Source organism: Eupeodes corollae, chromosome 1 (genome assembly GCF_945859685.1).
Source record: "Eupeodes corollae chromosome 1, idEupCoro1.1, whole genome shotgun sequence".
NCBI lineage: Eukaryota > Metazoa > Arthropoda > Insecta > Diptera > Syrphidae > Eupeodes > Eupeodes corollae.
In genome coordinates this window covers 84,509,857-84,522,353 of record NC_079147.1, presented here as the reverse complement: position 1 = coordinate 84,522,353, position 12,497 = coordinate 84,509,857, and the positions used below count along the sequence as shown (strand labels likewise).

The 12,497-nt window shown below is 33.2% G+C and overlaps 1 protein-coding gene across 1 annotated transcript; it reads left to right on the top strand.

The window, feature by feature from the left end:
* Positions 1–298: 298 nt before the first annotated feature.
* Positions 299–1,968, top strand: LOC129941277 (5-hydroxytryptamine receptor-like). The gene is made up of 4 exons (XM_056049869.1): positions 299–486; positions 548–682; positions 743–1,265; positions 1,404–1,968. The coding sequence occupies exons 1-4, from the start codon at positions 315–317 to the stop codon at positions 1,903–1,905; spliced, it is 1,332 nt and encodes a 443-aa protein (XP_055905844.1). The 5' UTR covers positions 299–314; the 3' UTR covers positions 1,906–1,968.
* Positions 1,969–12,497: the final 10,529 nt, after the last annotated feature.

Genomic DNA, 12,497 nt, shown 5'->3' with positions numbered 1-12,497 from the left:
TATTGTGATACTAAGTAACATACTCCATGGAAATAGGTTTATTCCAAAAACTAGCTTTCGTCTTCTAATTATGTTTTCACTTCTTGAGTAAGTCATATTGGAAAACAATACAATATTTTAAATGTTTTTTTTTTTAGGTCCTTATAGAAACATATCAAAACCAACCAAAACATTCACTAAGGTTGGAAGCAGACACCTAATTAAGTGTTAAACTACTATACCAAACACAAAAACAAAATTGTAGATAACTTTTGACCCACAAATTACCCAACTATTACAGATCAAGGATACGCAGAACCCTCACAATTACCATAATGGAAGAGGAATCAATAGTCGAGCGTCTTGAGAAAGAAATCAATATAACTCACCCCCAGTCACTGGAGATTCAATTAAAATTATATGACATCTTCATCCCAATTTTGTGTTCCGTAATCATTCTTGTGAATCTCCTGATTGTCCTTTCGAGTGGACTTATCCTTCACAAAAGTAAGTCAATAAGAGGGACACACGAAACAAATATTGGATATCCTTATTCTAATAATTGCAGGACAACAACCTCGAAGTACTTATATTTTTCTGGGAAATGTAGCCCTTTCGGATTTACTAATTGGCATAACTACCCTCGCTGTCCAATACTACCCCAATGAGTGGCGCAACGAAATGGTTTGCTGTGTGAGCATAGGTAAGCGGTAGCTAAGTGACTTCTATAGATTTCTAAATTTTATAACTTCTAGACTTCCAGGTATGACTGTTTGTTCAACTTTGGTGTCTGGTTATAGCATTGGACTCATAGCAATTGACCGTTATTTGTACATTTTAAACGGACTCCACTATCAGAGGTTGATTTCGTCCCAGAGGGCTCGTGGTATGGTCCTGGCAGTATGGATTTTTGCCGGTGTTGTTAGTTTCTTGCCAGCATTTGGACTGCGAAACCCTACGGATGATGGGAAACTATGTTGGTTTATTGTCCTGGTTCCACCTAAGCTTGTTCTTTTCACAACTTCAGTTGGGATGGTGCCGTTGGGACTGATTATAGTTCTGTATAGCATTATTTTGAAGCATGCTCTTGTCAGAATATCGTTTCTTCATCGAGCCTCATCGGGAGATCCGGGAACACATGTTGGAGGTTTAAGATTGTTTCGAGGCGGTTTATCGCCTTCAAAAACGTCAGTTGCATCGTTAGATGCTCTAAATGTCATTCGGTTACAGGAGGATTTGGAACTTCAAAGACAACGAGGAAGATCCATATTTAGTTGTTGTCGAAGGTAAATATGTTATAACAAAGAAGACGACACAAGACCCCAATATCATTAAAACTAAAAAATTACATTTTGAAACTTCTTGTTTTTAGCAATACCTATTTTTAAAGGTTCCATGTTTTCGTTCTATATTTTTTTTTACAGAAGAAACGAATCAAAAATCAATCTTCAAGTTTACAGCGCCAACAAATGGAAAGCCATCAAAATTGTTCTTCTCACAACTGGAGCCTTCTTTGTGACGTGGTTTCCATTTTTTATCGCATCCATGCTCCATGCAATGTGTGGTCCCAATTCAGACCCTGACTATTGCGACAGTCTTCGAGTGGCAATAGCTAGTCCATTGGCTATCCTTGGATTGTGTAATAGTTTGTTGAATCCGATTATTTATGCTTGGTGGCATAATGGATTTCGAGAATCTGTCAAAATAATTATCAAGGGACTTTTGTGTGAAAGATTTCAAATATCAACTGACCCAAAAGCTGCTTCTAGACTAAGTTTAGCAAACAAGAGAGCTGATTTAATTGTTAATAGCTCAGATCAAGAACAAAGACTAAGTGAAGAAGCCTCGAATAGTGTCAATGGGATGGAAATTAATCCAATAAGAACTGAAAATGAGAATTTAAAATTAAAAACCGTTGAATTGTAGTAGATTTAAGAATTTTCAAAAAATGTACTGGAATAAATAAAAAGCGCTCTCTAACGGAAAAAAAACGCAAGTCTTGTGAGTGGTTTTGTGTATGAAATAAATATTTTAAATAAAGAAAAGCAATTTACCAAGTTTGCTGGTTTTCGAAGCAAAGTTGTTGAATTAGTTTCTAAACATTGGATTCTGACATTATTCGTTAAAAATGTTCGTTAAGAATATAAAATAGGTTTGTGTGTTTGCTCAATAATTTTTTCAATGACACCAACCCCGATGTAGTTATAAGTTGGGCCGGTAGTCGCAAAATGATTTTATTTTTCTGTTAGAATTTTATGTTTTGAAGAGTTATTTTACCTTTGTATATGAAAACCATAGTACACTCATTTGCTCATGAGAGTACTATAGTTTTCATATACAAAGATTTTACTATTCTTTTATTTCCAAAAGTACAAAAAGGCCATAACTGTCGGGGTATGACTTATGTAACCTTGTTTTTGAAATATTAAAATCCCAGTGGTTTGCTTGAAAAAAGTTTTGGTAAGGAACGGTCTTAAAAAAGGAAATTCATATTCTTATTAGGGTTTACTGAAACACTTGCAAGTATGATGATAATTGATTACAGAACAACTTCAAATTCAAATTTTTAATCAGTGGGAGAAAAGTCACACACTTACTATGAGATGAGTTTTTTAACCTCTTATAAATGTTTTAAATGTTCCCTGAAGTAGGCTGACAATATTAAAATAACATAATATATATCTTAAATTACATTCAAACATTTCAAGGGCTGAAGTGAAACTTAAGTTATTAGATTATTTTAGAATACTGTTTTCCAGTAAGTTATGGTCTAACAATTTACTTTGGACGACTCAACATATTAGTATTTAAATATGTTTGTCATATTTTTGAGTTAATTTACAATAATTTAGAGGTTGCTTTTATATTAAATCAAAAGATATGATTTGTAGTACCCGTGGCATGATGGTTAGTGCGTTGGACTGTCATGCCAGAGGTCTTGGGTTCGATCTCTGCCTTTGCCATCTAAAGTCTTTTCTCGGGTACTACCTCTTGCGAAGAACTGACCAATTCTCCAAGAGTAACTCTTGTCATGAAAAAGTGCTTTCTCAAATTAGCCGTTCGGATTCGGCATATAAACTGTAGGTCCCCTCCCTTCCTGGCAACATTACTCGCACAGAGGAATGGTTGAGAGGTGTAAGTCACTAGGCCCTAGTTCTCAACGGACTGTTGCGCCACCCAATTTATTTATTTATTTATATGAAAAGTTTATTAAGTTTTTAAATTGGCCATTAGTTTCACGAGAGAGTCACTTTTGCTGTTTTTGTGACTTTAATATTTTTGAAAATCGTCTTTAAATCTTAATTCTAGAGCATCCAATGGAATTTCACTTTAAAAAAGACCTCACAAATTTTGTATTTAATAGAAAATCAATTTTGAAAAAAGAAATCACTTTAAGAAAGTTTTACAGTATTAATGTGCGTCAAAAAAATAAAATGCAATTCAAGGCAAGCGTCAGGAATTTAACGGCAACTTAATATCAAATTAAAATGATATAATTCAATAAAAAGGGCTTGGATGCTACCCACACCGATAATTTTCTTAAAAGTTTGTAGGGTTTGGTTAAAAAAGTTGTTAGTTGAATTATCCTTCAAAATTTTGAAATTACCAATAATATTTTTCATATAAAGAAATAGTTTAGTTTGAAAATATAGTTTTAAGACAATATTTTTAATTTTTGAAAAGCTATTTGAGTCCAAAGTAAATTTTTACCAACTTCAAGTATTGTTTCTCAAAATTTTACCAAATATTACAAACTCTATTTTTCGTTGCATCAAATTGTTTTGGAGATAAAATCATTTTGTATTCGTAAAATTTTCGAGGTGACAAAAATTTGTCTTGGTTTTTTTGAATTATAAAAAAAAAAGTTAATTTGATTTTTTTTCCAAAAAATGTACTTGTTTTGAATCACGTTCCAATATACTATACACAATTTATTTCAAATCAATAGCGTTTTTGGTTCATGACATATTTGGGGTTAACCAAAACGTTCACCTTTTTTTTAAACTGCTATTGTAAAAATATACTTGAGAGCCCCTATACTGCATCTTTCTGCCTTATTATCTGTGTATTATATTTTATTTCGATTCTAGGGACCTTGAAATGTCGAGAAATATCAAAATTTTCAATTTGATAAATCGGATCCATTACAATAACATCCTATGGGAAGTTAATAAATTGGGTGGCGCAGCAGTCCGTTGAGAACTACTCGTAGGGCCTAGTGACTCACAACTCTCAACCATTTCTGTTTGCGAGTAATTTTGTCAGGGATGGAAGAGACCTACAGTTTAAAGCCGAATCTGAACGGCTAATTTAAGAAAGCATCTTTCATGACAAGCTTTACTTTTGGAAGATCTCTTGTTTAAGGTTTTATCTTAAGAACCTAAATATTTGCTCTTTCTCTTAAAAAGGATGTTATGAATATAATTGAAAGCAAAAATAAAGTTTTCCCAAGTTCTTAATTGGGTGAAAACATAGACTTTAGTTGTTATTGACAGAAAAACCTTTTTTGTGCTAATAAAAACTCCTTAGATGAAATCTTTATTTATACATCTCACCTGTAGAAGCTATATTTATGATATGACCACCCCCCACCCGCCAAGATCATCCATTTTTCAAAAGATGATAAATTTATGCTGCATATAAGATTCATATTATGCTCTTGGTCTAGGACTCAGTTAAAAGTAGTACTTTAAACAACAAAGTTTAAAGCAGTAAAATACAAATTTTATTTTCATTAATAAGAAATAAATAACAAAAAATAAGGGGTTATCCATTTTCAGTTTAAAAGTAAGAGCAGCAATTCGCCATATGTAAAACTAAGTTGTTGAAACAATTTTTTTTTCAGTTAAAAGTTTGAAATACAAAGAACGGGACCAAAAGGACGCTTACAGAAACGCGACTATTGACGCACTACGTAGGTACAACAGTGGCTTACTGACAAGACTCAAAAACTTGTACAGAAGACTTACAGACCCACACGATTTGGAGGTTAGGACACTGAAGTCGTCGATTAAGGAGAACTACAGGTTATCAATTAACAAGTATATTGGGAAGCCAGAAGAAGCCATCTTTGACGATGACTTTTATATAATTAAAGATCCGAAGGAAAAAGTTATGGCGGTGGGAGCTGCTTTCCAGCAAGTGTACAAGATGAATGTTAGTATTCGCCCCAACCACGACCTGGAAAACAGAGCCTACTTAATCACTTTTATGTTCGAAATGATATGACACAATAACGATCCGAGAAGTGGCAATGTAACTTCTACCACAACATTCTCAATTAAAAATGGTCTTCAACAGGGAGCGGTGAATTCGCCGATTCTCTTCAGCATTTACACCAGCGATCTGATAGGTAGTTACAAAGGCAATTGCGTACGCCGACGATCTAATTGCGTACAGAACGGCCCGAAAGGTTGAGATTCAGCGATATTGTGACGACAGGAAACTACAAATAAATGTCCAGAAGTCGGAGACAATTCTGTTCCGGACTCCGTTGGCTAGGGCCACGAGAGATACGTGCTAGGGCCAGAGGAGCCTTGCTTTGATGAAACGGCTGTTTTTTAGCAGTCGGCTTGGCCCCACAGTAAAGTTAATTTGCTACATGGTCTTCATACGGCCGTTAATCGTGTGGTTCAACGTTGCCCCTTTCAGATGGAGAAGTTTCGGGTGTTCGAGTGGCAGTGTTAACGACGCTGTACCGGCTTATATGGAACAGCCGAATCTTCTTATGTGCTTTACTATTCCAACGAGGTCCAATACAACTCTGCTGGAATCAACAGAATTGACAATTTCGTGATAAAACTCGTTCGAGGTCACATTGCAAGAGCTATGTCTTCGACCAACAATTTAATTTTCGGGGCGTTCTATCCGATCGACGAGTATTATAAAAGTGCACGCTTGAGCGGCTTTGTTAAACCAGAGGCATTCCTCTTTTTAGACAAATGCGGTCTGATACAGGATAGATTGGCAGTTCCGTTAGTCTCGTTAGTCACGTCAGACGAAAAACCGTGGATAGGCAACTCCCATACAATCGGGACTTCATGGCACAAGGCGATGCAAAGCTCCTTCGGTTCAGTAGGGTCGTGTCGGAAGCAGGAGAACCAGTTATGGTATCTTCAATAGGCACTTGATAGTGGGTACTAAAAGAAACATGGTCCGTACGTCCGTACGTCCGTACGTTCGCCACGTTTTTTTCGTCGTATATAGCTCAAGAACCAGAAGAGATATTGACTCCAAATAAATTTTGTTATACAGATAATAAGGCAGAAAGATGCAGAAAATGCTCTCAAGAAAATTGCGTGGGTGGTTTTTTTACCATAGCAGTTTGAAAAAAAGGTGAAAATTTTGGTTAACCCTAAATATCTTACGAACCAAAAACGCTAGAGACTTGAATTAAATTTTATATAATATATTGTAACATGATACCAAACAAACATAACGGTTTTTTTTTTTAATCAATAAAACTGAAAAAAAAATTTGTCACCTCCAAAATTTTACGACTGAAATATGATTTTATCTCTAAAACAATTTTGTGCAACGAGGAATAATGTTTTTGACATCTGATAAAATTTTGAGCAAAATCTAATTGACAGTTTTTTTTTATAAAAAATAAAAATCTAAAAAAAACATTACTCAAAGTTCGTAAAAATTGAATATCAATTCAAATATCTTTTCAAAAACGTGAAACTTATTTTATCTTATAAGAAATATTGTTTTCAACATTCTGAAAAATGTTGAGAAAAATCGAATTGACAGTTTTCTTACAAAAAATAAAAACCTAAAAAAAATGTATAAAAGTTGGTAAAAATTGATTTTCGACTCAAATATCTTTTCAAAAATTTTAGATATTGGCTTCAAAGTAATTTTATCTCATAAGAAATATCGTTTTTCAACATTTGGTAAAATTTTTAAGAAATCGAATTAACAGTTTTTTTACAAAAAATAAAACTCTAAAAAAAAAAAACAATACTAAAACTTCGTAAAAATTTACTTTCGACTCAAATAGCTTTTCAAAAATTTGAAGTATTAGCTTGAAACTTATTTTATTTCACAGAAAATATTGTTTTCGATATTCAGTAATTTTTATATTAAAATCAAACAGTCCGTTTTTTCATAAAAAATAAAATCTACAAAAAGTACGCAAATTTGGTAAAAATTGATACGAGTACATAGAGACAAATTTTTAAGCAAGACAAATCGACAGACGGGATGGGAAGTTATCAGTGTGGGTCGCATCCCAGCCTCTTTTTTTAAGTAGTTTTTAAGTAAAAATAAAACAGGATATCGATATTAGTTTTTTTTTCTCAAATTTTCTAATAAATAAAAAAATAAATAAAAATTAAATTGAAGTAAATAGATCTTGGGGCCGAAAGGCATTAGTATTAAGTGTTAGAGTTTTACTTAGAGTGTTCGTATGGGACCATTAAGTTAGTTGTAAGTTATGGATAATTAGGCTAGTTTTATGAATTTTTGTCTAGCTTTAAGATAGGTTTAAGAATGAATTAATAAATATTAATTTAAAAAAAAAGTGCGTTGGACTGTCATGACATAGGTCTTGGGTTCGATCTTTGACTGTGACATCTAAAGTATTTTTCACGGGTAATGCCTCTTGCGAGGAATTGACAAATAATCCAAGAGTAATTCTTGTCATGAAAAGTGCTTTCTCAATTTAGCCGTTCGGATTCGGCTTGAAAACTGTAAGTCCCCTCCATTCCAGACAATATTACTCGCATTTTTGACAGCATCTACAGGGAAGTAATTAACAGAGCTATGTCTATTTTTGGCATCAATTGAGCCGGCTAGATAAGGTAATGTCGCTCTGCTGCTTTAAAATCGTTCTGGAAAGGAATGTGGAAACTCAATCGTTAACACTAGAGGCACGATCTTCGAAAAGTCCACCCAATTACTAGAAAACGCCGATGATATTTACATAAATGGATGAGGAAATTCAGCAGTAAAGTCCTCTTTCATGCAACTAAAGTTACCCTTTATAAGACACTCATGCTCATCATCCAGGTCCTCATATATGACGCTAAGGACCTTGTTAAGGTTAGATGAGAAGATCTAAGGATGCTTCCAGAAACATATTTTTCGGGTCAGTTTTGGTTCCGTCTGCATAAATGGAAAGTTAAAGAAAATATACAACGGCAAACTTAAGTGCAGCGACATTCATCTGGTCGAAAGAATGAAAGTCGAAGAACTTAAGTGGCTGGGTCGTGCACAGGGAATTTCCATGAACGCTCCAGAGCGAAGTCTTTAATTTTATAGGAAAAGGGGTAGCTGGAGACGCATGTTGGTTGAAGCCCATGTCCTTCCTAGAGTGTAGAACATCTTAATTAAGTAAGTAAGCTGTTTAATACTTTCGTTGTTATTTAATCGGCTTTACCTTATAAATTTAAATTGTTAAACATTGTAGTAATTGGTAGTATATTTTCAAAGTTTTTAACCCCTCGACATTTTATATTAACTGAAATAGCAATTAGCATATTAATAATTTGTGTGCAAACAAATTTTGATCAGCCAAAGTATTATGAGTTAATCGTTAATAAAAATAACTTGTTTTCTTATTCTTATCGATTCAAGAAGCGTTTAGCTATCAATAACTAGGTCATAATATAATTTGACTAACAGGTCACATCAGACAAAGCTACTTCCTTACTCCTAGATCAATCTTGAAAAATTGTTTTATTTCCACTCTATGCATCAAGTTCCAGGTCCATACGTACATACATGTTTTACGAATTCAATATTTTATTCTTACAAATAATTCAAAGAGGACCTTTGAACCATTTCAGACAGACCGTACTTAATTGGACATTCACTTACTTAGTTCCGGGCTTCATATTGTTGATATCATAAATTTTATGAAGCTTCCATGTACTTATTCTGAACGCTCGAATTGTTAGAAGAAGGAGCAAATCAGCAGTGTTTAATACACATGAAATAATAATTAAGGGACCTTCTCACAAAGAATCAAGAGATCGATATATGTAACTACTTCCATACTTACATGCTTCCTTTATTTATAAACAAAAGGTAAACGATATTTCCTTTATAGACTGGGTTAGTAGGTAAAGAGTTTTTGGTTAAGAAAAGCAATTTTTATTTCTCCATGACAAAAATTACCTGCTCTGTTATTTCTTCTGCTTGAAAGCCCTTTCCAAGTATGAAGGTAATCCCTTCATCCCAACAAAAATAAAAAAGAAAAAACCTTCTCCAATCTCATTTGGCTCATGTTTACCTTTCCAAATAAGGTACAACCACAATCTAAATTTCTAATTCTTTGTCATACCTGAGAACTGAACTTGCCTACCAACTTGTCCGAGAAAAGAAAAAACAAACATATATAAATTCAACTTGCAAATCGATAAATAAGTTCTCGAGATTGACCACGAAAAACTTATCCTGATGGCGCCCGAATACTGATGCTGATATCATCCGTAGGTAAAATATTGATATCCCTACTTAAAAGTGTCAAAACAAAAACAAAAAAAGACTGAAAAAGCCGAAAAATATGCTAAAGGGAAAATTATGAGATAAGCGAAATATCCAGAATCCAGATCCAGAGCTTTGGTCAGTCCTCTCATTCCAATTGTTGGCCGTCCCAAATCGAAATTACTCATTCCCCCTTCCACCATTGACAGCCATTCCACCCGTCACCCCAACCACACCACACTATACAACATCATATACTTATACACCCCTTCAGATGTTTAAACCCTTTTCTTAGGTATGTATACTTACATATATGAAAAACCGAGGCTATGTAAAGGGCTTATGGTCCAGCGCTCGGCGAAATTGATGTCGCAATCGGGTTTATGTACTTACATATTTCCGTTATGTAGAAGATATTTGCTAGGCCTTCTGGGATACCTTCGGCATCCACTAAGCCTCATTTCGGTTAAGGCGACCGGCAAGATGGAGTAAAATAAAACGCAATCTCTCGAGTGTCCAAAGGACAGCTTCAGCTCAGCTGTACAGCTTTGTACATATACAGGGCACGGGGTAAAAAATAACAAGAACAACAACAAAAACAAATGATGTCCATTTGGTCTCTTTGGTTTTAGCCAACCATCCCTCCCACACCTTCAATAATAATGCGGCAATGGCAACGAAAACCCATTGCCAATGTTTACATATGAAAATATTCGCTTAAGCCTGTTTCTTGATACAAACAAACGTACAAAGTAACTGTGAATGTACATATGTATGGGTGTTTGTTTGTATATGTGACGTTGTGTGGGTGGAAGGTATTTAGAGGATAGTGACCCTTTTTTTTCGTGTAGCACTAAGCGGGCAATGACGACGAACGGGACGGCAAAAAGGGTTGTATGGACACCATTTTTTTTCCTGCCTCTACTATCGTGTTATTGGAAGCAGGGAGGTCATTTCGGCAAAGAAAACTTAAGCCATTTTGACAGAGATATGTGAGTGGTTGGTTGACATATTACAGTGCAGGACTTAATACCGAAAACATTCAGATTGTTCAACTGATGGGGCCCAGAAATAAGTCACTAGTAACCAGCGATCCAAAAAAAAAAGAATTTGAAATATTTTGATGTTCAAACAATTCGTTTCTCAAGTTAACACCAACCAAGATTAAGAACGGCTTAATTTTGAACATAAGTTTGAATTCAAATAGTTTCCGTTGGTTTTCTATTTGTTATTTAGTAAAATTGTACTCATATTTTTCCATCAACTCAACTTAATACCATTCACTGCGAGGTTAAAAAGAGTTAAAAGATATATTCAATGGTTTGAGATCTAATGAAAAAATAGTTTTTTCTCCCCAAAATATTTATAATGCAGACATTTAGTTAGTTCGCAGAACCTGTAATTTCCATTATTGAATATATTTTATAAAACCAATATAAACGAAGAGAGCTTCTTTTTAATACCTTCGCCAAAAATCTCGTCTGTCGATTTGTCTTGCCTATAAAAGGATTGTAGGTTTTTGAGTTTTGTTGAAAAAGTCATCAGTTACATTATTTTGTAAAAAATTTAAAAATGACCAACAACTTTTTGCATATTTTAAAGAGCTTGATTTCAAAATCTATTTTGATTAAGGACACACTTTTTCCAATTTTGTAGCATTTCTTAAAAGTTTTTATTTCTTATATAAAAAAATACAAATCGGATGAATCAAATTAATGTGATGCAAATGTCTTCTATAATTCACGAGACATCAGGAACCGAACATCAATTGTTACCTATTTTGCGTACTCTTTTTGTAGATTTTCTTTATTTATGGGATTAGATTTTTATAAAATGTATTTTTTAAAAGCTTAAATTAGTTAAAGCCTACATCATACATTTTTGAAAGATATTTGAGTCGAAAAAAATGTTAACGAACATTTATTAATTTTTTTAAGGTTTTTATTTTTTGTAAACAAAACTGTCAACTCAATTTTTTTCATTTCGAATGTTGAAAACAATATTTGTAATGAGTGAAAATTAGTTGGAAGCCATAATCTTAAAGTTTTGAAAATATATTTACGTCGAAAATCAATTTTTACAAATTGTTGTTAAATTTTTTTTTAGGTGATAGATAGATTTTTATTACTCAAAATTGCTAAATACAATAGTTCCAAGTTACATTTGATTGGAATATAAATTTGGTAATAAAAGTGTTTTGAGGTGGTAATGCCGTCTGCCAGATTAAGTTTGTGTTTTTAAATTATGTTCAAAGAAAATGTTCACTATTTAACAAAATGTGCATGAACAATTGCAAAAATTATATGAAGATGCAAATAGGGCTTTCAGTTTAGCTAAACCAAAAATAAATTACTTAATAATTAATACATAATTTTAAGACAAAAAAGTTTTTAATTTTTGTAAGAAAACTGCCAATTCGATTTTTTTTAATTTTACTTAATCTTACAACAATAATTTTTAAAAGACAGAAGTAGTGTAAAGTCAAAATCTCAAAGTTTTAAAAATATATTTGTGTCGAAAGTCAATTTTTATCAACTTTTATTAATTTTTATTTTTTTATAAAAAAAACTGCCTCTCAATATTTTATCATGACAAAAACAGCATTCTTCTTTGCACAAAATTGTTTTGGATATGGAATCGTATTTTAGTCGTACAATTTTCGATGTGACAATTTCTTTTTCAGTTTTTTTTTGTTTTGTAAACAAACCGTAATTGGATTTTTCAAAAATGTTCTTGTTTTGTATCACATTACAATATATAATATACAATTTAATTCAAGTCTCTAGCGTCATTGGTTCTTGAGATACTTAGGGTAAACTAAAATGTTCACCTTTTTTTGAAACTACTATGGTAAAAAACCACCCGCGCAATTTTTTTGAGAGGTCTTTCTGCATCTTTCTGCATTGTTATCTGTATAACAAAATATATTTGAAGTTGATATCTCTTCTGGTTCTTGAGCTATGGACGATGAAAAAACGTCACGATCGTACGGACGGATGTACACTATTTCGAATCTAGGGACCTTGAAACGTCGAGAAAGGTCAAAATTTTCAACTTGACAAATCGGACCCATTACAATAACT